The 27056-nt window shown below is 37.3% G+C and overlaps 1 protein-coding gene across 2 annotated transcripts in view; it reads left to right on the forward strand.

Moving 5' to 3' along the window:
- Positions 1-27056, forward strand: part of MAP3K5 (mitogen-activated protein kinase kinase kinase 5) — a 295163-nt gene that overhangs the window by 125623 nt on the left and 142484 nt on the right. For both annotated transcript variants that reach the window (XM_056126083.1, XM_056126084.1), the window contains exons 3-6: positions 16492-16685; positions 17537-17705; positions 19219-19325; positions 22760-22930. In XM_056126083.1, coding sequence (XP_055982058.1) covers positions 16492-16685; positions 17537-17705; positions 19219-19325; positions 22760-22930 — 641 coding nt within the window. The remainder of the gene's footprint in view (positions 1-16491; positions 16686-17536; positions 17706-19218; positions 19326-22759; positions 22931-27056) is intronic.

The raw sequence follows: 27056 nt of genomic DNA on the forward strand, positions 1-27056 counted from the left end.
ATACTTCTTTTAATGCTACATCATCATGTGACTAAAATTTGTCTCCTTTAAGACAACAGTGTGTATACATTAGTTTCTATAAACTACAAGCAGTTGTTAATAAGAATTTAGTAGATTGCTGTAGGGATGCTGCTAATATAGTTTCCTAACTTGGTCTAATGACTGAAATGGAGGCAAAGAAGACATATAAGAGGATTACTACTCCAATGAACAATTACAGAAGAGAGAACACTGGCTGCAAGCCAGTAGTAGTTGTGCTTATCGTCTTTCATATGGAGTAGAGGAGCACCATCAACCCACACACCACTATGAGACTTCCTTTACTGCCACCAATGCTGTGCCTTGTATCCCCTTCCCCCACTTCCATCCCCCCCCAAAAAAAGAAATTATGATAGAGTAGCTCCTATGTGGGTAAGGGCATGTCTCTTCTTTTAGGGTACAAGAACAGATAGTACTTACTGTGATAGACCTAGCCAAAAATAATGATAGACTACTAATTTGAAAGAAATTGGAAATCACCCAATCCAACTTTTAGTGTGTTACATTACAGAGAAGTGAAGAGGCATATGGCTAGCTAAAAGCAGATCCTCAGCTTTCATATACCTATACAAATTCATAATCCATTACTTTTTATTGCTAATTAATGTAGTCATTTGTTCATGATTTTATTGAGTACCATGTATATGTCATGCAATTTGCTAAGCATTCAGTGGGGATATGAATATGACTAAAATGTGACCCTTGCACACAAGGTGCTTATAAAATAGGATGAGAGGGTCAACTTTTCAGTCATTTTCATTGTGGTACAGGCAAATGCTGTGATCAGGTCTTTATGAAAATTTTCTGCCAGTTTTGTTTTGATATCTTATGAAGGGGTATGTTTTTTTTAAAAAAAAAATTAGCCACTATAACAAGTTCTGGGCAGAGAAGGGGGAAGGCAGTGCCAAGTATTGAACTAAGGGTCATGAACATGTACCCTAATACTTGATCTACCCTACTCCCACCTCATAGTGGCCAATGATGGAAAACCTAAGGATATAGTTTTCCTTGGAGGATAGATGTCATGTAGAGAGTACTTGCAGTAGAACCTAAAGAGAATAATGGAGAAAAAAATTTTTGTTACAAGACAGTCTACAGAATGGGAAAGGATATTCGCCGAATACACATCTGACAAGGGGTTGATATCCAGGATATACAAAATACTGGTTAAAATCCACAAGAAGAAAACATCCAACCCCATCCAAAAATGGGGCAATGAGATGAACAGAAACTTTCTCAAAGAAGAAATCCGAATGGCAAAAAAGCACATGAGAAAATGCTCTACATCATTAATCATCAGGGAGATGCAGATCAAAACCACAATGAGATACCATCTCACACCTCAGAGACTGGCCCACATTCAAAAGAACAAAAGCAACCGATGCTGGCGCGGATGTGGCGAGAAAGGGACACTCCTTCACTGTTGGTGGGAATGTCGACTGGTTCAGCCCTTCTGGAAAACAGTATGGACAATTCTCAAAAAATTAGAAATTGAGCTCCCATTTGACCCAGCAATACCACTCCTGGGAATATATCCCAGAGAGGCAAAAATGTATAGTCGAAGTGACATCTGCACTTGTTTGTTCATTGCAGCACTCTTTACAATAGCCAGAAACTGGAAGAAACCTGAATGCCCAAGAACAGATGACTGGTTAAAGAAACTTTGGTACATCTACACAATGGAGTACTAAGTAGCTGTTAGAAAAGAGGAAGTCATGAAATTTACATACAAGTTGTACAACATGGAAAGTATCATGTTAAGCGAAATGAGTCAGAAAGAGAGGGATATACATAGAAAGATTGCATTCATCTGGGGGATATAAAGTAACAAAATATGAGATTAATACCCAAGAATAGCTGAGATCAGCACCAGGAGGATTACTCCATAGCTTAGTGGCCAGTCGGGCATTCTAGAGGAAAGGGCAGCTCAGATAGAGAAGGGAACACTAATAAAGGGTGTTTGGAGGATCCTCTCAGGAGGGGAGATGCATGTTGAAAGTAGACCATAGACTGAACATGATTGCCACTCAATGCCTCTTTTGCAGACCACAACACCCAAAAGGAGAGAGAGAACACAGGGGATTGTCCTGACACAGAGGCAGGGGGGGATGGGGGGATGGGGGTGGGGGAGATATTATCCATGGTGGTGGAAAATGGGCACTGGTGGAGGGATGGGTATCTGATCATTGTATAATCAAACCCAAGCACAAAAAATTGTAAATCTACAACTGTACCTCATGGTGTTTCACTAATAAAAAAAAACCCATAAAATTTTTTTTGTTACTTAGAAGGATATATATGTGTGTGTATATATAGGTATATACATATATATATATACATATTTGTATATATATAGAGAGAGAGAAAGAGAGAAGTAGAGTGTCTTAACAGAGTACCTGTTTGCTGCTCTGGTGAAATTAGAAAATGTGTGTATGTGTGTGTGTGTGTGTGTGTGTGTGTGTGTGTGTGTGTGTGTCGCAGGAACTACTTGGAAACATTTGTTGAAGCATCCCCTTAATATTTCTTCTCTGCATAGCATGACCTGGGGATTTTTCATATAGCTGCATAAAGTGCTTCTCTTTCTCTTATTTTCTCTTCACTTGCATTTTGTTATACTGTTTAAACTGTTTACACTGTTTACTCAACATTTTAGTCTTCCAGTTTCTTATTAATGGCCATTTATGTTATAAACTACCTTTGCTATATGTGTTAATGTCTGTTGATTATGTTTTTTGTAAACTGCTGATCTTTAAAAACGCTTTGCCCAGGACCAGAGTGACAGAACAGCAGATAAGGCACTTGCCTTTCATGCAGCCAACCCAGGCTCAATCCCTATTACCACATATGGAACCCCAGTGCCCTGCCAGGAGTCATCCCTGAGCCCAGAGCCAAGAATAAGCCCTGAGTACCACCAGGTGTGGATCAAAAAACAAAACAAATAAATTCAGTCATTCTATATCTGTCCCTCTCATTTTGACACATTTCACTCAGCATGATACTCTCCAGGTCTATTTATTTATAGGCAAATTTCATGACGTCATTTTTCCTGACAGCTGGGATATACATAATAACTTTTCAGCATCTGTGCCAACAAACCATAATGCCTAAAGTGAAAGAGGAAAAGAGAAAGAGATAGAGAAAGGTGCCTGCCATAATGGCAGGCTGGGATGGGGGTGGCTTGAAGGGGTGGGAGGGAAACTAGGGGCACTGGTGTTGGGAAATTACACTGGTGGAGGGATGGGTGTTGGAACATTGTATGACTGAAACGCAATCATGAACAATTTTGTCATGCTCTATTTCACAGTATTCAATAAAATAAATAAATACCTGCCCCAAAAATAGCCCAAAAAGACACTTTGTCAAATACACAGAACAAAGACCAAACAAAAACAAAAACAAATTCATGGCTTTCTTTATTTTTTTAAAAATTTTATTAGTGAGACACCATGAGGTACAGTTGTAGACCTACAAATTTTTGTGTTTGGTTTTCAATTATACAATGATCAAATACCCATCCCTCCACCAGTGTCATGGATTTCTTTAGTAGAGACCCAAGTAACTAATATTACTGGTATGAGTCGAAATGAACTTTCTGCTTTAGTCTAAGTTTTAGCTGCAATATTTGCTCGAGCAGGCACCAGTAACATCTCACAACAAATTGTGAGACTTGTTACTGTGTTTTGCATATCGAATACTTCACGGGTAGCTTGCCAGGCTTTGGCATGTGGGCGAGATACTCTCGGTAGCTTTCCGGGCTCTCGGAGAGGGGCGGAGGAATCGAACTCGGGTTGGCAATGTTGGCGGCATGCAAGGCAAACGTCCTACCCACTGTGCTATCGCTCCAGCCCTAGCTGCAATATTATTGTCAGATATCTCTTTAATTTTGTCTATACTCCTCTAAGTGTACTGCCTTCTTTTGTCCCCAATTATAATATTGTTTTCAAAATGGATTTTTGTTGTTTCTGGTTAGCCTAGAATACCCACTTTGCATTTGGAAGTTTTTTTTTATAATTTATTTCTTTATTGAATCACTGTGAGAAAAGTTACAGAGCTTTCGGGTTTAGGTCTCAGTCATGTAAATATCAAACACATTTCCCTTTACCAATACTTATTTTTAACCGCGAACCCCAATAGAACCCCACCTCCCACCCCTCCCAATTCCTGTGAGGCAGATGAGTTCTAGTTAATAATCTATCTACTTTGACTAGATACATTGTTTCGATAGAAGATGCACCATTATTGTTTAGAGTTTACGACCCCCCCCCTCCAATCAGAAGTGCTGAAACAGCGTTGTGAAATGATTTGCTTTCTACATCTGGGTTTAAGAATAAAATGAGGTCGCGCGGCCACAATAGCGGCCGTGCGGTTTTGGATTTCTGCTATTTTACTTATTAACCCTGGAAGTATTTCTATTAAAAGTTAGATAGTTAAGAGATTGGTTTCTGTGCTCTGGAGTCAGGCTCAGACCTGCTGTCCACAAGACTCCTGTGCGGCCGCCATCTTTCTTTCCAGAGAGGCCAGGGCGAATGGGGCAACACCCTTTCCCCTCCGGGCAGGCATGCTGGTGCGGTTTAACACATAGTCCATTTGCTTTTCTGCTCTAAGTGGGTGGTTTTCTGTGCTAAGTCCTTGTGCTTCTGGGTCCGTGGCCGTGCCGGAGAGCCGCTCGTGGGGGGCAGCTGGTGACCTCGGTCAGGCGTGAAGGACGGCCCAGAACACCCCCCTTCCCATGAGGTCCCTGCCACCCCCACCCCCGGCTCAGACCTGCTGTCCACAAGGCTCCCGTGTGGCCGCCATCTTTCTTTCCAGAGAGGCCTTTGGAAGTTGTATCTGCTCATGTTTCATTTTAACTTCCCTCTTTTCTGCCTTCTTCCCAAACTTCTTTCATCTATAGTAACATTTATCTCTTTGAAACACCTGCCCTTGCTGAAACATGCATGTAGTCATGTGTGCATACATGCATGTAAATCCAGACTTACAGTATTTATTTTAAAATGTATATCTGTCCTTTCTTATCAGCAAAATTAATGGATCTTTAAGTATTTGTCTTTTTGTGGCTCTCAAATATTCCCAGCACAGTTCCTGCCTCTATAACTTTTTACTTATCTTTTAAATATTCAGAAAACTTGCATGCTACTCATAGCCCTTCTTGGTTCCCCTTTGATCCATGTTGATCCTGAAATGAGTGACATACTGCTTCTTAACTCCTTTCACCTCACCAGATCAGGCTCATCTTATTATGAGGACTACCCTGGAGGCTTCACAAATATCTGACATATTTTGTTTCCATGACAACATACATATCATCCCTTCCAATGAGGTGTTTGATCTCTCTTTTTAAATCATGATTCCCCAGCCTTAGAGAAGGCTTTATATGTTACAAGCTTTACTAATTGGTCTCTTTCAGGTATTTAGGCATATTGGTATCTAGGGAACTAGCTTAATTCAGGAATTTCTATGTACTAGAACCATAGCTTCATTTATATGCATGATCTTACTCCTCATAACCTAGGAAACAGAGATACAGCCCACAAGGTATGATTTGCATTCCTCTTATGGAATAATTCATAAATTATGATGATTTATCATCAGCTATCATTATTTACACATGCAAAGGTTTGTCCAGTCTGGTGAATAGCCTATACCCTTTATTTCAGTTTCCAAGGAGGCAGTATGCTGCTTGGTCCCCAACCTAGGTATGAGTGAGTTTCTGTAATCAGGGGTCACTTAACAATGGGACACCTACTGAGAAAGGTGTCTGTTTGGCAGTTTGGTTGTGTATCACAGACTATACTTACATAGACCTACTGCTTTATCCTACTGTACACCAAGACTATAAATCAGGACCACTTTCTATATATTATCTGTTATCTATAGTTAACTGAAATCAAATTCATTTTAATTTTCCCCCAAACAGTTGTGACTGAAAAATCATTTTTTTATAAACACATTCTGTATAAATGATTATTTAGGTTTTGGATTTTGCTTGTTTATGTTGTTATCTCAGTGTACCACGAGTGGTGGATCATTTTGGACTTTCCTGTCTCATCTATCAAATTTTTTAAACTTCTCGGATACAGTAATTTATTGTATACTCTGACATCTCTAATTGCTACTACAATTGTTAATATAAAAATTTCAACAAAGATACTTAATTTAATTGTATACTAACTTATTCTTTGCCTTTTTTTGTTTTTCAGGAAATAATTTGTCAAAAGAACACTGTGAGTATCTTACTTAACACTTCCAAATTCCAAAAATGTTTGTCTTTTTCATCAGTTGATCTGATTTTATTTTTTTCTCCACAAAATGTTAGTTTCTATTTGGTATTCTTCTTTAGAGATTTTGACAAATCAATTATGGTTGTTTCTTCTAAGTATTTTTACAATCAACATTGATAATAATAATGATAGCACAGTGGGTAGGGCGTTCGCCTTACAAGCGGCCAACATGGCCGACCCGAGTTCGATTCCTCCACCCCTCTCGGAGAGCCCGGCAAGCTACCGAGAGTATTTGATATGCCAGACACAGTAACAACAAAGTCTCCAATGGAGACGTTACTGGGCCCGCTCGAGCAAATCGACGATCAACGGGAGGGCCTTTACCTTTACCTTTATGTTATTTTAATTAAAATACTAAAACTTTTTCTACATATATTTTAGAAACAATTTTCATAGCTTTAGCAAATATTATACCATTATAGCACTGTAGCACTGTCCTTCCGTTGTTCATCTATTTGCTCAAGCGGGCACCAGTAACATCTCCATTGTGAAACTTGTTACTGTTTTTGGCATATCGAATATGCCACGGGGAGCTTGCCAGGCTCTGCTGTGCAGGCAGGATACTCTCTGAGAGGGATGGAGGAATCGAGACTGGGTTGGCCGCGTGCAAGGCCCTACCTGCTGTGCTGTCGCTCCAGCCCTATATCATTATAAGTGGCAAAAAAATCACATAGTATACACTTGTATATGTGTGGGCATATATAACTCTATATAAACAGATATTTATGTATATACACTATATACCAGGTATAGATGTAAGATTTAAGATATACTTATTCTAACTACTGTCTAGAAAGACTGATATAAATTCTGTAATCTGTTTTTCTGCATACAAAAATCACACTTAAAAATTCTTATCGTCTACACAGAATTAATTAAAAGTTTGATTAATCAAAAATTAATCAAAACTATGATTTTAATTGTAAAATGTTAAATTATGTGAAGAAAATTATGCAAGGCTGGAGAGCTAGTACAGGTTTTTTTGAATGTGGCTAACCTGGTTCAATCTCTGGTACCACATGTGGTCCTGCACTGCTGCTAGATGTGACCCCCAAAATAAAACAAAAATTATATACTGGAATCAGCATTTTTATGCCAGTGGTTATAGTCTTAATTTCGGAAAGTAAACCAGATTTAAAACATTAAAGCATATTTTGCAGTTTATGTTGAAAATAATATAACATGTAAATATCTGCACAGCATAAATTTAAGATGAATTAAAAGTACAGTTTTTTACTAGATCAGAAAGAATAAAATTATGGATAAGATTTTACCAGGTTACACATGCAACTCAGCATATACCATTAAAATGTGCTTTTAACAGAAACAAACAATTATTGCATCGTGCTTCAATTCACTATAATAGGTTTTATCAAGCAGATATTGTTTGAATGTGTATTGTGTTCCAGGCTTTGGCTTGGTGTTTTAAGAGTTGAATCTAGAGGTAGAAAGTGGAAAGAACGGCATATATTCAAAACTGCCCCAAAAGACTGTAGATGAGAAGTATTAGAGTCTACTGGCAGGAGAAGGTCAGTTAGCAAATAAGCAAAAATGTTTAGAAATTACCATAAGGCTGTTGATGTGCTAAAGATTGGATATCTGTTATCGCAAGTGGTCATGGGAGAGCTTTCCCAGGCAGTAGCATTTACCTGAGAGCATGCAGAATTGATTTGATAAGAAATAGAATGTTAGTACATCATGAAAAAGCTGCCTTTTGTCTTGAAGAAGCTGCTGTACTTCAGGTATTGGTGTTCCGATAAAGAACTGAGCATATGTTTCAAATGTATTAATGCTAAGAACTTGCTCTCCCCAGAAGTTTAATTCATTTTCCACACATATTTATGCTTACCTTCATGTAATTTTTTAAAAATTGAAATTCAGACTTAGCATTATGTGTTTAAAAACAGTTAAGAGACTTTAGATGAAACTAGATCTTGAGTTTGAGATGTTTATAGCCATGAAAATGAGCATGACCAAAGAGATTATTGTTGGTATTTTAGTGACCACATCTGGATGTTTGGAAAGTTTTGTAATGTGCTCTTTTAATTTTAAGAACATGTTTAGTTGTTTGAGAATTATCACCTTACTACTGAAAGGTAGTTGTCACATTTGAAGTTTGTTATTAATCATCTGGTTATGGTTTTTATTAGCTTTTACTTCAGACTATGACTTGAGGAGCAATCTGTGAGCAGAAGTTGTAGTCCTAATGTTGTAAAGTTGTATATGAGGTGACTAGGCAAATAAATGTTCCTATATTATTAATTTTCATCCTTTGAAAAAAATGCTTTCCCCAGTATTAGGTATCTTGGGGGATAGAGGGGCACATCCAGCAGTGCTCAGGGCTTTCTCCTACCTCTGCACTTAAGGATCACTATTGCTCCAGCCCTGGCAGTAGGTGTCCTTTTTTAAAAAACACTGCAATGCAGCTTAGTTGTAGATCACTTGCTTTACATGTATGAGGATTGGGGCTAGATTCTGGCACCATAATTTAATTTAAAATTTTTAACTAATTAATTAAAACACTATATAATAATCCAGTACTGACACTGTTCCTGCCGCATTCTCATTGGGTAGTCTTTCAGCTCAGACCTAGGAACTTTCTGGGTCTCTTGTATCAATGGTACACGTATGTATAGATACATAACATGTAATATATAAACACATATGGACACATTGTTGATTCAAGATATATTTATGATGCATATGTATAATAATGTGTAAGTATATTTTCAAATATATATAATTTCAAAAATATGGTGGGGGAACTTTAAAAAGTGCAATGAGGAATCTCCTTAACATGCCTGAGTGTTTTTAGCAGAGTTCTACAGCCTTATTCGTGGTGTTTCAAGAGTCCGTTGTTTTCTACTTTTTGCATGATCATGATTCTTCTCTCTCTATTCTATCACTCCACACTCTCCTAAACACCTTATAGTTCTTCTCCCCCAGAATTAGCTTTACATTTTTCCCCAGGGCCCAATATTTCAGTAGTAATGTATTGTTTTTATTATCTTTCCTGTCTTGTCCACAAATATATGTAGTTTTAAGACTTGTGAGGATACAAAACTTATCCCACAGCAAAGGAATAATATCAGAAACTCTAAAATATTTTTTCAGGTTTATTGAGTTTATATATGTATATATATATACTATAGAAATATAGAAATATAGACATATATATGGGCTGGAGCGATAATACAGCAGTAGGGCGTTTGCCTTGCACGCAGCCAACATGGCCGACCCGAGTTCTATTCCTCCGCCCCTCTCGGAGAGCCCGGCAAGCTACCGAGAGTATCTCGCCCGCACGGCAGAGCCTGGCAAGCTCCCCGTAATGTATTCGATATGCCAGACACAGTAACAACAAAGTCTCCAATGGAGACGTTACTGGGCCCGCTCGAGCAAATCGATGATCAACGGGAGGGCCTTTACTTTTACTTTACTTTATATATATATATATATATATATATATATATATATATATGTTTTTGGTGATTTGAATAGATCATTTTTGGGTAATTTTGTGTAATGAGTGCTTATCTAGAGCATGAGTATTTGTTTCTTTTGTTCTTTTATATCCCACTTTGGGATGTCCACAGTTTGGGGAGCCATGGGAACCAGCCAACCTCTTGATTTGCTTGACTTCTTGCCCAAATTGTGGCTGGGGTAAAAAGATCAAATTGATGGGTATATTCTGGGATCTTGATGGCATTTTATTTATTTTATTTTTAAACTTAGATATCATGATTTTACAGCCTGTTAATAATAGCTTTAGGCTTACAATGTTCCAAATTCAAAACTACTACCAGTGTCAATATCCCTCCATCATTGTCCCAAGGTCCCTTTCTATCCTCACCCACTTCTTTAGAAAACTAATTTAAAAACTAACTTGCAGAGTTAAGACCCTAAACCAATGCCCTTATGTTATCTCTAGTCTCTGCAGCCCCAACTTTCCCCTTTCTTGGGATATCTATTTTAGGAATTTTTAAAATTTTTATTAGTGAAACACCATAAGGTACAGTTGTAGACTTACAAATTTTTGTGCTTGGGTTTTAGTTATACAATGTTCGAATACCCATCCCTCACCAGTGCCCATTCTCCACCACCACTGATCCCAGTATCCCTCCCAGCCCCCCCCCCCCCCCCCCCGTGGCAGGGTATTCCCTTTTTTTAGATCTCTCCTTTTGATTGCTGTGGTTTGCAAAAGAGATATTGAGTGGCAATCATGTTCGGTCTATAGTCTACTCTCATCACGTATCTCCCATCCTGGGAGGAACCTCTCAACACCCTTTATTTAGTGCTCCCTTCTCTATCTGAGCTTCCTTTTCCCCTAGTGTGTGCAGCTGGCCTCAAAGCCATGGAATAATCCTCCTGGTACTTATTTCGGCTATTCTTGGGTGTTAGTTTCCTATTTTGTTACTTTATGTTCCCCAGATGAATGCAATCTTTCTATATCTATCCCTCTCTTTCTGACTCATTTCACTTAGCATGGTACTTTCCACGTAGTACCACTTGTATATAAATTTCATGACTTCATCTTTTATAATAGCTGCATAGTACTCTATTGTGTAGATGTACCAAAGTTTCTTTAACCAGTCATCTGTTCTTGGGCACTCAGTTTTTTTCCAGATTCTAGGTATTGTAAACAGTGCTGCAATGAACAAACAAGTGCAGATGTCTCTTCAACTATATATTTTTGCCTCTCTGGGTTATATTCCCAGGAGTGGTATTGCTGGGTCAAATGGAAGCTCAATTTCTAATTTTTTGAGAATCGTCCATACTGTTTTCCAAAAGGGTGGAACCAGTCGGCATTCCCAGCCGCAGTGAAGAAGTAATTTCTCGCCACATCTGCGCCAACACCAGTTGCTTTTGTTCTTCTGGATGTGGGCCAGTCTCTGTTGTGAAATGATATCTCATTGTGGTTTTGATCTGCATCTCCTTGATGATTAATAATGTAGAGCATTTTCTCATGTGCTTTTTAGCTGTTCAGATTTCTTCTTTGGGAAAGTTTCTGTTCATTTCGTTGCCCCATTTTTTTGATGAGGTTGGATATTTTCTTCTTGTGGAGTTCAACCAGTACTTTGTATATCCTTGATATCAACCCCTTGTCGGATGTGTATTCAGTGAATATTCTTTCCCATTCTGTAGACTGTCTTTATATTTTGGTCACTGTTTCTTTTGAGGTGCAGAAGCTTCTTAGAATAAGATAGACCCATTTGTATATCTCTGTTTTCACTTGCTTGGCCAGTGGCGTGACATCTTTAAAGATACCATTAGCTTCAATGTCATGGAGGGGTTTGCCAACTTTGTCTTCAATGTATCTTATGGATTCCGGTCTGATGTTGATGTCTTTAATCCATTTTGATCTTACTTTTGTACATGGTGTTAGGGAGAGATCTGAGCCCACTTTTTTGTATGTAGCTGAATACTTTTGCCAGCACAATTTGTTAAAAAGGCTTTTCTTGCTCCACTTCACATTTCTTGCCCCTTATCAAAGATTATATGGTCATATGCTTGGGGGGAGATGTCAGTGTATTCAACCCTGTTCCATTGGTTTGCAGCTCTGCCTTTGTTCCAGTACCATGCTGTTTTAATTATTACTGCTTTGTGGTAGAGTTTGAAGTTAGGGAGGTTGATTCCTCCCATTTTCTTTTTCCCAAGAATTGCTTTAGCTATTCGTGGGTGCTTATTGTTCCATATGAATTTTAGGAGTGTTTGCTCCATTTCTTTGAAGAATGTCATGAGTATCATTATAGGGATTACATTGAATTTGTACAGTGCTTTGGGAAGTATTGCCATTTTGACAATGTTAATTCTTCCAGTCCATGAACAGGGGATATTTTTCCATTTCCTCATGTCCTCTTTTATTTCCTGAAGCAGCGTTTTTTAGTTTTCTTTGTACAGGTCCTTTACTTCCTTAGTTCAGCTAATTCCTAGGTACTTGATTTTCTGGGGCACAATTGTGAATGGGATTGTTTTCTTCATGTCATTTTCTTCTCTCTCACTGTTTGCATATAGAAAAGCCACGTACTTTTGGGTATTGATTTTATAGCCTGGAATTTTACTATACAAGTCTATTGTTTCTAGGAGTTTCTTGGTAGAGGTTTTAGGGTTCTCTAAGTATAGTATCATATCATCTGCAAATAGTGAGAGCTTGATTTCTTCCTTTCCTACCTGGATACCCTTAATATCTTTTTCTTGCCTAATCGCTATTGCAAGTTCTTCCAGTACTATAATGAACAACAGTGGAGAGAGTGGGCATCCTTGTCTCATCCCTGATCTTACAAGGAACGCTCTCAGTTTTTCCCCATTGAGGATGATGCTTGCTGTAGGCTTGTGGTAGATGGCTTTAACTATATTGAGGAAAGTCCCCTCTATCCCCATTTTGGCTAGGGTTTTTATCATAAAGGGGTGCTGGATCTTGTCAAATGCTTTCTCTGCATCTATTGATATGATCAATATCAATATCGCTGGAGCGATAGCACAGCGGGTAGGGCGTCCGCCTTGCACGCAGCCAACATGGCCGACCCGAGTTCGATTCCTCCGCCCCTCTCGGAGAGCCCGGCAAGCTACCGAGAGTATTCGATATGCCAGACACAGTAACAACAAAGTCTCCAATGGAAACGTTACTGGGCCCGCTCGAGCAAATCGATGATCAACGGGAGGGCCTTTACTTTACTTTTATTGATATGATCATATGTTTTTTATCTTTTCTTTTGTTGCTATGATGGATTATGTTGATTGATTTCCGAACGTTAAACATTCCTTGCATCCCTGGGATGAATCCAACTTGGTCATGGTCTGAAAAGATTGTTGATACTATTTCTATCTTCCTGATTCTATTGAGGTATGTTTTGTGTCCTAGCACATGGGCTATTTTCGAAACTGTTCCATGTGCACTGGAGAAGAATGTGTACTCTTTCTTTTTGGGGTGTAAAGCCTTGTATAGGTCTGTGAGCCCTCTCTATTCTATTTCTTCTTTCAAAGCCAATGTTTCCTTGCTGAGTTTTTTTCTTGTTGATCAATCCAGAGGTGATAAGGCGATGTTGAAGTCTCCAGCTACTATTGTGTTGTTAGCAATGTCCTCCTTAAAATTGTTAGCAGTTGTTTTAAATATTTAGCTGTTCCCTCATTAGGTGCGTATACATTTAAGAGTGTGATTTCTTCCTGTTGTATGTATCCTTTGATGAAGAGAAAATAGCCTTCGCTGTCCTTTCTAATCTTTTTCAATGCGAAATTAATGCTGTCGGATACTAATATGGCCACCCCAGCTTTTTTGAGGGAGCTGTTTGCTTGCAGGATTGTTTTCCATCCTTTCACTTTGAGTCTGTGTTTGCTCTGACCATTGAGATGAGTTTCTTGTAGGCAGAAGAATGTTGGGTTCTGTCTCTGAATTATTTTCGGAATTTTTATTTTGGGTATCTTACTCCCCTGAATCCCAGCATTTGAAAAAGTCCGTATTTTTACCCTGCAGGCCCCAAATTAAGTCCAAATCCCTGGAAGTTCTCATATTTGAATGGATTTTGGTTTTTAGTTTATCATCCATCTCTTGTGTAACAAGTGCTTTAGAATAGAATCTGTTTAACTGTTGAATCTGATCCTACTTTCCAAATTCTTTTTGTTCATGTATCACTTTTTCTTTGTAGGTGGCCACATTTAAGGTGGGAATTTTTGAGTTCCCTTTCTCTTTGTAAGACTTGGCAGACCTAGATGAATCTTCTTGACATGAAATCCACATATCCATTGCTACTCATCTAGTCACTCATTGCAGTTTCCTGCCTAATTTCATCAGACTTTCTTTTTCAGTTCGTCCTATTTTCTGTTCAGAATATCAATTGCACAGCTTTGCTTGTTTTCTTTCCTGCTTTGAATCCTTCCATGATTACTTACTACCCTCTCTGTATTATTTAAAATCCTTAGCTTTGCCTTCAGCTCTCTTCCCTGAACTCTGAGCCTCAGAAATATTTACCTACTAAGGTTGTGCCAAACAATTTCTCTATTCTTTAAAATTTTGCTTTTATTTACTCAACTGCTTTCTCTGTTTTATATACCAATAGGTCAGTATACTTAGGTTATAATCAGGGGAAGTTGGCCCAAAGAGTAGAGGGAGAGACCGGCCATGTAGTTTACAGTGATATTTTATCTTTATTCTAATAACAAGGAAGAGGGTTTTTTAAACAGATGAGGGGAAGTAGTATATCTGTTGTTTAAGGATCACTTTAAGGGCCAGATATGTGAGTTAGCCTTGAAGTTCTTGCCATGCTTATGTGAGGCCCTGAGCTCAGTCTCTGCCTGACACTTCAAAAAAGGGGGGTGAGGAATGAAGATTATCTGACAGAGCATAAGATTCTGGACTGTATATCAGGCCTGGGAGCAGGGAAACTTTTAAAATAATAACCAGACCCAGTTTAAAGTGTCCGTAAAAAATACAGAAGAAGATAAGCCAATATGAGATATATTTGGGTGGAATAGACAAGAATTTGATGGGATATGGTAAGTCAAGCATCAGGACCAATTTCTGGGTCTCAGTTTCATAGCTGGAAGACTGGTGAAATTTTTGACTGAACTAGAGCAGGAATATATTCTTACCCTCAAATCACTACCTGTGACATGGGCAGCTCTTAAATATTAGATCTTATTTTTTCACAGATTCATGCTGTGCCTCCCACCACACTTTAATTTCCCTGAAAATCAAAGGCCATATATTTTTTTAAATTTTTATTAGTGAAACACCATGAGGTACAGTTGTAGATTTTCAAATTTTTGTGCTTGTATTTCGGTTATACAATGATCAAATACCCATCCCTCCACCAGTGCCCATTTTCCACCACCATGGATAATATCCCTCCCACCCCCATCGCCCCCATCCCACCCTGCCTCTGTGGCAGGGCATTCCCTTTTGTTCTCTCTCTCTCCCTTTGGGTGTTGTGGTCTGCAAAAGAGGCATTTAGTGGCAAACATGTTCAGTCCATAGTCTACTTTCAACATGCATCTCCCCTCCTGGGAGGATCCTCCAAACACCCTTTATTTGGTGCTCCCTTCTCTATCTGAACTGCCCTTTCCCCTAGAATACCCGGCTGGCCTCTAAGCTATGGAGTAATCCTCCTGGCGTTGATCTCAGCTATTCTTGGGTAAAGGTAAAAAGGCCCTCCCGTTGATCGTCGATTTGCTCGAGCGGGCCCAGTAACGTCTCCATTGGAGACTTTGTTGTTACTGTGTCTGGCATATCGAATACTCTCGGTAGCTTGCCGGGCTCTCCGAGAGGGGCGGAGGAATCGAACTCGGGTCGGCCATGTTGGCCGCTTGTAAGGCGACCGCCCTACCACTGTGCTATCGCTCTAGCCCATTCTTGGGTATTAATCTCATATTTTGTTACTTTATATCCCCCAGATGAATGCAATCTTTCTATGTCTATCCCTCTCTTTCTGACTCATTTCGCTTAGCATGATACTTTCCATATTGTACCACTTGTATGTAAATTTTATGACTTCATCTTTTCTAAGAGCTACATAGTACTCCATTGTGTAGATGTACCAAAGTTTCTTTAACCAGTCATCTGTTCTTGGGCACTGAGGTTTCTTCCAGGTTCTGGTTATTGTAAAGAATGCTGCAATGAACAAACAAGTGCAGATGTCACTTCGACTATACATTTTTGCCAAAGGCCATATTTTTAACTGTACCTTTTTTCCAACAGCATACATCATTGTGCTTAGTCATGATGGTGAATTCAGTGGATTGGTAGAAAATGTGCCATACTGTCTTTTTGTACCATCTGTACAACCTGATTATTCAAAGAAAGCAATTAAAGGTCTAGAGTGATGGTACAGTGTGCATGGTGTTTGCCTTGCCTGCATACAGCTCAGGTTTGGTCCTTGGCAATCCATATGGTCCCTGAGACAGCCAGGAGTGATTCCTCAATGCAAAGCCAGCAGTAAGTAAGTCCTGAGCACCTTTTAGTGTGACCTCACCCCCCCCCCCAATGCACAACGAAAGCAACTAAAGGAATTGAAGTAAATCTACATTTTCATAGATCATAAATAAGAAATGAGGTTTTTCTATTTCCCTTCACTCTGATGATTGTTTGAAAGGACTCACTGAAGCAAGACTTGGGGTTGTGTTTGTTAGTATGGAATCTGCAAACTGATTTCCTACCCATTGGTACCTCTTCCCCCCACAGATGTGCACTGGGAACTACACATTTGTTCCTTACATGGTGACACCACACAGCAAGGTATACTGCTGTGACAGCAGCTTCATGAAGGGCTTGACAGAGCTCATGCAGCCCAACTTTGAACTGCTTCTGGGACCTATATGCTTACCTCTGGTGGATCGTTTCATTCAACTTTTGAAGATGGCACAAGCAAGTTCCAGGTAAAGTAGTTTAATAATGTCATTTGGTTATGAAAATAAATGTAACTCTTTCATTTATTTGCACATTTCACCTGATGTTTCTCAGCACACACATCAAAGAGCCAGGGAGGGTGGGGGGAGGATTCATAGCCTCTAAATGGAGCAAATTTAAATGAATGCTGTGTAGTTCAGATGTTGTATTTTTTTCACAAGAGAATAATTACATCGGGAAGGAAAAAAAAAGAAAGTTGTGTTCTAGTAAATACAGAGCTAAAAATACAGTGAAAGGAATAAGACATATGATAATTAAGATCTTAGAGCTTGGAAAAATATTTCAAGATCAATATGTTATGCATTATTCAGAGATGCTAATATGGATTTATACATTAAGTATGCTCAGTAAACAGATATCAAAATGGATATGTAGGAACTTTTGGTGTATGGGTAAGAAATCTGCAAAAATTGCTGACATTATTATGAGAGCAACTATACATGTCGAAAAATGATGATGCTGAATTAGAAAGAAATTTTCAGCTACTGTTTTTTAAAGCAGTTTCTCCTTAAAAACAACAAAATGAAAAAGTTTTGGCATTTTAAGTGAGACATCAGAGTTTCTTATAAAATGCATTAACATGGACTATCTTTACCTTTAATCATTTCTGAAGTAGGAAAGAGTTTCAAAAGTACATAATACTGTTAGATATTCATGAGACTTATTCCATTCACCTTTATGAGTTGAAATTTACTCTTACTCCATTCACCTATTAATTGGAAATTGCTAATTCTCTGTATGCCATTTTTCTTTATATGATGATTGCTTTTTTGAAATCCTTTCTAATATCAACTTTTTGAAATATCTGTTTACTCACCAGCCAGTATTTCCAAGAATCCATACTCAGTGATATCAGGAAAGCTCGTAACTTATACACTGGTAAAGAATTGGCAGCTGAACTGGCAAGAATTCGGCAGCGAGTAGACAATATTGAAGTCTTAACATCAGATATTGTCATAAATCTGTTACTTTCCTACAGAGATATACAGGTAAGAAGATGCTTAAAGAAAAATTCTTGACAGTCTGGTGAAAGAATAAGGTAGTATTAATGTTGGTGTTTAGTTATCTAATAAGTGATTCATGTTACTGTGATTTTCATTTGACTCTCTTAAGCTTTCCATTCTGAGAGTTTTATAAAGAAATAACCATCAATGATTGTGAAAAATCTGTCTGATAAAGTCTACAGAATAAGAAAAACTGTGATATAGCCAACACAAAATAGAAATCAGTTCTGTTCTCCTTGCCTCAGGCATACCTGTCAGTCAGAAAGTGAAAGCTTTGTTTTGGAACATAGAAGAAATTTAGTGCTTTCTGAACACTTATTACTTCTTGAAATTGTGTTATTTGAAATTGATAGTGCTAGGATCAGCCTAACCAGAAGTAAGAAATAACAAATTGATTTATCACAAAACTCACCTTTATAGGCTGGAGAGACAGTACAATGGGTAAGGCGCTGGCCTTGCATGCAGCTGACCCAGGTTCAATTCCTGGCACCCCGTGTGATTCCCTGCCACGTGCCAGGAGTGAATTCCAGGAGTAAACCCTGTGCACAGTCAGTTGTGACCCAAAAACAAAACAAACCAAAAAAAAGGACATTTAAAATATGAAATACAGAACATACTGCACTGTAGCACTGTCCTCCTGTTCATCAATTTGCTCAAGTAGGCCCAGTAACATCTCCATCGTGAGACTTCTTGTTACTGTGTTTGCATATTGAATGCATCATGGGTAGCTTGCCAGGCTTTGCCATATGGGTGAGATACTCTCGGTAGCTTTCCGGGCTTTCCGAGAGGGGCAGAGGAATCGAACCCGGCTTGGCTGGCCAGCTGCACGCAAGGCAAATGTGCTACCGCTATGCTATCACTCTAGCCTGCAGAACATACTATCATGCAATATTTTATTGACATATCTTTAAAAATTTTAAATGAAATCTTCTGAGTTGAGGACTCACTGTTAGATTTTTCCTGTGGCTTTTAGGTTCATGTAAACCTTTATTTGTATAACGTGGATTAATCTACATGAATATACATGGCACTTAGGATCCCAAGTCTAGTGTTATTTATTTATATAGGAAGAAAAATAGTTTTGTTATTTTAAAATTCAATAAATTGTTCTATATTCTTGTAACATAGGTAACCCTTTTCCTGAAACTAATTGGTAGGACACTTTTCTCCTAAGAATGTGATTCCATGAAGAAGTAAACTACCTACAGTTACATCTCCATGGAACAACTGGGCATTGGAATGCTGGTTAGGGGGGTTGATTTTCCTTGGGGGAGAGGGGGTCATATTAGAAAATATATATTTGATGTTTTTGATCTATGTAATCAAAACTCCTTATGAGGAAAAACAAATAACTCCTGGTTCCTGAATCTAGGTTTATCAGTGTTTCATGATTTTAGTTCTTCTTAATTTTCTCAAAATTCTGGTAGCTGGTTGTCAAAAAGCATTTCATTGTTGATTTAGCTTAATTGTTAAATTCTGTGTTACTCTCTTCTGAAAGGACTATGATTCTATTGTGAAGCTGGTAGAGACTTTGGAAAAGCTACCAACCTTTGATTTGGCCTCCCATCACCACGTGAAATTTCATTATGCATTTGCACTGAATAGGTAAGAAGAAAAAGTTGCTTCCACAATGTGATAAAATATTCTTGTGTAACCTACTGATTCTTTTCAGTTATGGTTTGTTACAGCATTGCAGTCACTATTTATTAAAATGTAACAGTAATAACTACCCCAAACATACCAAATATAAGAATCATGGAGTCTTATTTTTGTTCTTAGTTAAAAAAGGCCTTCACTGTATCTTTACATTAAAGATAATATTTAAATATTTTCTATTTCTTAAAAATATTTATTTAAGTTTATACTTACCTTTTGCTCGAGCACAGTGGGTAGGGCGTTTGCCTTACAAGCGGCCAACATGGCCAACCCGAGTTCGATTCCTCCGCCCCTCTCGGAGAGCCCGGCAAGCTACCGAGAGTATTCGATATGCCAGACACAGTAACAACAAAGTCTCCAATGGAGACGTTACTGGGCCCGCTCGAGCAAATCGATGATCAACGGGAGGGCCTTTACCTTTACCTTTATACTTACCTTTTAAAATTATTTTATAAATTACTTGAATCTGATATTAGCATTAAGCAAATATATTCCCAAGGGCTCAAAACTTATTTTACATAAAAATTAAGAATTAGGGTATTTTTTAGTGTGTGTGTGTGTGTGTGTGTGTGTGTGTAAAATCCCCTGGTTAGAAATACATTTATCTCTGACATACATATATGTGCATTGTGTGTGTGTGTGTGTGTGTGTGTGTGTATTTCTCCAAGTTTAGGTCATGTGTCCCTATATTTGCTAGAACCATCACTGACACTGCTGCTTCTCTATGCATTCCAGCTACATGGATGTACATCTCAGTTATACTCTGTCCAGTCACCATGGAGAGTCATCTGTGCTTTTGGGGAAGGGACCTAAAGCACTGAGCTATCCAAAGCTTAGATGTAATATTGTTTACTTTAATATTGTAGAGTTGACTATATAATTAGCACACCAGATAAAAATATACAAAGAAAATGGAACATATATCTTACCTGTTCATAACTTGTTTTAGGCCACTTATTTTGCAGATGTTGAAATTGAAGTTTTAAAGTTGAAATAGATTGAATAATTTTTCTTCAAGGTTTTTAGTTAGCATAAAACTTAGGCACAAACAGCTGTTTATAATCACACATATGAGAGCATTCTTCATTTTTCCCTCTCCTTCTTACTGACTTCACTCTGCACAGTGCCTCCTGTAAAGTTCCATCCATACAGTAACAACTTGTATGATTGCATCTTTTCTTATAGTGAAGTGGTATTCTAGTATTCTATTGTATGTATATGTACAAGTTGTTTATTCATTCATCTTTTCTTTGTCATTTGAGTTGTTTCTATCTGCTTGCTGTTATAGTAAGTGCTGCAGTGAACATGGGTCTGCGTATCCACTCGAAGTAATGTGTTTTGTGTTTTGGGAGAAGATGCCAACATCTTGGTATCACTGAGTCATATAGGAGTCTATTCTTACTTTCTTGAAAATTCCCATACTACTTTCTGTAGAGGTTTAACCGAAGACACTACCAGCAATGAATAAGGGTTATTTTCTCACCACATTCCTACAAACACTGATTGTATCTAGGGTTTTTTTTAATGTATGTCATTCTCACTGATGTGAAATGATACCTTGTTATTTTGATGTGCATTTCTTTAATATTAAATGATAGTGAGCACTTATTCGTATGCCTATCAGCCATCTGTATGTCTTCTTTGGAGAAATGTCTATTTCCTATCTCCATGTTTTAGATTGAGTTATTGGTTGTTGAGCATTGGCAGTGCCTTATAAATCTGCATATGTATTGTGTGCAAAAGACACCCATTCAGTAGGATGTCTTTTATTTTAACTGAAGTTTCTTTTGCCAGGCAAAAACTTTTAAATTTGATGTGTTCCAATTTATTTTGTTTTTATTTTCTGCCTTTAATGTCAAATATACCTCTTTTGTTCATTTTCTGGAGAATTTTACCCATATTTTTCTCAATTTTTTTATGGATTCTGGTCTAATTTAGATATCTTTAATCTACTTTAAGTTCAATTTTATAAATGAAATTAGATATGATTCCAGTTTCATTTTTTATGTGTGATTATCCAGTTTTCCATATACCATTTGTTAAAAAATCTTTCCTTGCTCCACTTCATATACCTATTAGATTCTTTGTCACAGGTAAATCTGAGATTTTATCTCAAGACTCTCAATTCTGTTCTGTTGGTCTGTCCTTCTGTCTTTATTTCAGTGCCAAACAATTTTTATTACTCTAACTTTATAGTACAGTTCAAGTCAGGAAATGAAACTCAGCCCATCTTCTTCTTTTTCTTAGAATTTGACTATTTGAGGAGTGTTATGTTTCCATAAAAATTTTAGTTGAATATGTTTCAAGTCTTGAAGAATACCATTGGCATTTTAAAGGGAATATCACTGACTCCCTATAACGCTTCAATAGGAAGATCATTTTGACAGTGTTAACACCACGAATGTCAAATATTTCTCCTTTTTTATGTCCTTTTTAATAATGACTTACAGATTTCATTGTATAAGCCTTTTATCTTCTTTGTTAAGTTGATTCCTAAGTACTTGATGTTTTTCTGAACACTATTTTAAAAGGGGTTCTCTTTTATTTCTTTTTCTTCTCATTATTTGCATTTTTGCAAATATGCCACAGAGTTTTGTGTTTTAATTTTGTAGTCGGCTACTTTGTATTGGTTTATTGTTTCTAAGAACTATATAGTATTTGATATAGTATTTAGGGTTATCTAAGTATATTATCATGTGTTCTGCAAATACTGATGAATTAACTTCTTTTCCATTTTTGGACCCTTTATTTCTCTTGTGTTACTGAAGTGGAAAGGACTTCCAAAGCTATTGAATAAGAGTAGAGAAAGTGGTTGACATCCTTGTCTTGTCATGTCTGTTATTTTTAAACCAGATATATAGAGTAGGTTCTTTAAATGATCAATTAGTAAGACACAGAAATTAGACAATGCTTGGGTTAAAGTCAGTCTGTTGTTGTTGTATGTAAGCTAGTTTATTTGTTGTTTTGGCACAAAGCCATTGCAATCTAAGGTAATACCCGTCCCTGTTTGGATTAGTTGATTCTGTCCCATTGAGGCCATTTACTTCATTCCTAATCTCATTTCACCAGTTTGAACCTGCAAATACAGAATAGGGAAATTGGAAGGACTATAGATATTTAAGTACAAATTTACTACCATTATCAGAAAAGCAACTCAAAAGATATACTTTATTTTTTGACATTCTCAGTAGACATTTCCTAAGAGTGGGGCAGCGAGGAAACTTACAACATAAATTTACCAGAGGACCCTCAAAACCTGTTTTTATCCTGCTTAATTTCCCTAATATGTATCAGTAAAGTAAATAGAGATGTGAAAATATAATTAGCCTATCTTGTCTTTGTAATCTGTATTGAAGCAACAATGTTTTCCTTGTCTTCTTTAGGAGAAATCTCCCTGGAGATAGAGCAAAAGCTCTTGATATTATGATTCCCCTGGTGGAAAGTGAAGGGCAGGTTGCTTCAGATATGTATTGCTTAGTTGGTCGAATCTACAAAGATAAATTTTTGGACTCTAACTTCATGGACACTGAAAGTAGAGACCATGGAGCTTCATGGTAAGTATATATAGAATGTAAAATACTTACTTGATAATTTCATGGCATTAATTTTTTGCAAATGAGTGTTTAATTATTGTCATTGTCATTTATAGTATATAATATATATAATTATATATAAAGGAACTAATTCTTAGATTTTAGTAAACAATTTTGACGAAATTAATATAATATGGCAATAATAAATCTGAAGAAAAGGTAGTTTCAAAAAATATAATTAAATTTTAAACATAGCAACAAAATACAATTTTGTGAATAAATTGCAAAAATTTACATAAAGATATGAAGACCTGAATAAATGGGAAAAATACAACAGGCCTGTGGATGATAATATATTCATTTTAATTAAATAAAAATTTTATTTTTATGTAAATTCTATGATATTTCACAGTGGTAGAGTGTTTGCCTTGCATATGACTGGCCCGGCAGAGCAGGGTTCGATTCCTTCCCCACTCTCGGAGAGCCTGCCAAGCTACCAAGAGTATCTCGCCTGCACAGCAACGCCTGGCACGCTACCCGTGACATATTCGATATGCCAAACACAGTAGCAACAAGTCTCACAATGGAGACGTTACTGGGCCCGCTCGAGCAAATCAATGAACAACGGGAGGACAGTGCTACAGTGCTAGATGATATTTTATTAAATTATTTATTTGGGGTGGAGAGGTTAGGCTATATTAGATTGTGCTCAGATCTTACTCGTGGCTCTATGCTCAAAAATCACATCTCTCTTTAGTTTTTGCCATTTTGATTACAGTGTGTCTTTGTGTTGTTCTGTTTGAATCTATTTTTGATACTGTCGTGAGCCTCTTGAATCTGTACAGAAACCTCCCTCCAGAGTCTGGGGAAGTTATGAGCTATTATCTGTTCCAGCAATAGTTCTTTCTCTTTCTCTTTTCCTCTTCTGGTATTCCTGTAATTCAGCGATTATTCCTTTTGCTGTTATCCATTCAGTACCTTACATTCTCTTTCACTCTTTCACTTCTCTTTTATGTCTTTATTGTTAGTACTGGATTGTATTTTGTCTTCAAATTCTCTGATAAGGTTCTCTGCATTCATAATTCTATTACTATGGCTTGCTACTATATTATTTAGCTCCTTTAATTCTATCTGTATAGATTCTTTCATGTTTGAATCAATTCTTTGAGTGATTGAATTTGCCTTCTATTTTTTGTTTAATTTTCATTGCCAGTAATTGTTGCATTTCCATTGCCGTGCAGAGAGTGCCTTTTTTGAGGTCATTCTTGACCAGTTTTGAAAATTTTGATGAATTTAAGGACTTTTCCTGGACTTCTGTCCCTGTCTACCAGTGCAACTGAGTTTCTTAGTTTCCCCACTTTTCTTAGAATTTTATGGGTGTTCGCAGTGTAACTTCATATTCCTAGTTACCTGAGTATTGATCTGATCAGTTGATCAGTCTAATGGACTACTGCTTATCCTTCTGTAATTTACAGTGTTTTCATTACTGTTAATTGTATTTGAGTGTGACACAGAGGTGTAGGACTACTTCCTTCTGTTTAGTTACAAGAGCATTTATGGGTGTATTCTCTCACTGAATTAGGACTCTGATTTTCCCTGCCTCCCCACAGAGTATGGTGGGATATGTGTAGTAACTGAATCTACATGGTTCAAGGTTTTAGTGTAGTCACAAAGGCTGAGGGTGTTCCTGGTCTCCTGCCTGGAGGATGGGGCAGCTTTCCAATGACATTCAGTGCCCCTTTTGGGGAGGTTTTAAAATTGAATGTCTGTCAATAATAATATTGTATACCTCTCCCTTTTTTTTGATGAGGGAGGGTGGGAAGAGTTTTGGATCACATCCAGCAGTTCTCAGGGATTACTCTAACAGTGCTTGGAGTGGAGAGGACCATATATCATGCTAGGCAGCCTCCTGTTTGGCACATGCCTTACCCCTGTATCTCTCTAGAACCTAAATGTAAACTCAACTTTTTTAAGATTCAATTTATGCAACATACTAGACTTTCACTTCTGAAATTCTCAGGAATAAATATTTTGAAATGTCTTTACTCTCATTGAAGAAACATGGACATTTGGGAAACTGAGTTCAGTAAAAAAAAAAAATTGTAATCTTAGGCAGATTACTTCACCTTTAGGAAATTCAATGATAATTTTATGTGTTTTTTATTTATTGAGGTAACTTACTATATATATTTTATTTTATTTTTATTAGTGAGACACCATGAGTTACAGTTGTATATTTACAAATTTTGTGCTTGGGTTTCAATTAAACAATGATCAAATACTCATCCCTCCACCAGTGCCCATTTCCCACCACCACGGATCCCAGTATACTATATATATTTTAAGGATACAGTTTTATGGCTTTTCAAAATATGTTACTATACTACAACCAACCCTGAAGTGCCAATATTCCTTTGCTAATCTGTTGAGTGTTTTCCAGCCTTGATTCCCACTTTACTTCTTCCTCTTTGGTAACCTCATATTTGTGGTCTGTGTCTCCAAGTTTGCTTTTGTTTAGTTTTATCTGTTCCCTTCTTTGCTTGTCTGTAACCCACATATGTGTGAGTTGTATTTATCTTCCTCTTTCTGATTTATTTCACTTACTACAAGCCCCTCTGGTTGCTTCTAAAATGTCATTTTTATGAGGTTATTCCTTTGTGAGTCTATGTCTTTTATTTATTCTGTCATCTATCATTGGAAACTTGGATTGTTTTCTATTTGTTGTCTATAATTATCTTTGCAATGAACATAGTTCTGCGTATCTTCTGAAGTCATTGTTTCTGTGGAATTGCTGGATCATGTATTAGATTTGTTTTTGATATTTTGAGAATTCTTTGTACTGTTTTCCATAGAAGGTGAACACTCCTACTAATAAATATTGAAGTTTCTTTTTCCTCTACACTCTTTGTTAACATTTGTTTCTGGCCTTTTGGTATAGATCACTATCACAGGTGTGAGGTAATTTCCCACTGTCATTTTGACTTGATTTCCCATATTCAATGATACTGAGTCTTTATTGTGTTCTGGTTGGTCATCTGTATGTCTTTTGTTAAGCTCTTGTCTTTGTTTGTTTGATGAGGTGGTTTTTTTCTTATCGTTGGAAGTTTAATTTTTAAAATAAGTATATCTAGATGTATTGGAAAGTTTATAACATCCTAAACTATTAGAATATTTTATTCCAATGGACTTCAATTATAAAAAAATATATCTTTGGGCTGACTCTAATGTAAGACTGAGTTGATAGCTTGAAAGTTCAACTTAACTGTTTATTATTTATAGCACAGCGGGTAGGGTGTCTGCCTTGCACGCAGCCAACATGGCCGACCCGAGTTCGATTCCTCTGCCCCTCTCGGAGAGCCCGGCAAGCTACCAAGAGTATTCGATATGCCAGACACAGTAACAACAAAGTCTCCAATGGAGACGTTACTGGGCCCGCTCGAGCAAATCGATGATCAACGGGAGGGCCTTTACTTTACTTTACTTTTATTTATCACCTCATTATTGCTGTTGGTGGCTCTGCCCTGAGGTTGGTCATTTTAGGATTTCTATATGGCTGTGACCAGGCATAATTTCATCTTAACTACACAGTATCTGGTGGGGGAAGGAGACCACATATCCTTCTCCTAAGACTGAGAAAGCACATTTATAAGAACTTTCCCTAGACTTTCTTACCTTGTTTATACTTCTAATAGTTTATTACCCATTCATTATTAGCAAGGGAGATTGGGTATTGCGGCTGGTTTTCCCTAATCAGCTTGGAAGAAAGAAATGGTTTGCTATGTACAGTAAATAAGGCAACTTATAATAACATTTTGGAATTCATTACACAGTGTACAGACATTAGTACATATGTGAAGATATTTTATATTTCCTTACATATTGTTTTATTTATCTATGTTCAAACAGATATTGACTACACTAAATTTTCTTTTCCTAAAAAAAGAGAGAGAAGTTCTCAAGTCTTGAGTATTCTTTCCTAAAAAAAGAGAGAGAAGTTCTCAAGTCTTGAGTATTCTTTCTTTATGGATCAAGTCCTACATTTTAGCTAATAGAGAAAGTTTCAAAGTTTGTACACTTTTAACATAGGACTTGTCTGAATTTTATATATCAAGACAATTGTGGATTCCATGTAGAATAGGCAGTGAAT

The sequence above is a fragment of the Sorex fumeus genome, unplaced genomic scaffold (genome assembly GCF_029834395.1).
Source record: "Sorex fumeus unplaced genomic scaffold, SorFum_2.1 ptg000061l, whole genome shotgun sequence".
NCBI classification, from domain to species: Eukaryota; Metazoa; Chordata; class Mammalia; order Eulipotyphla; family Soricidae; genus Sorex; species Sorex fumeus.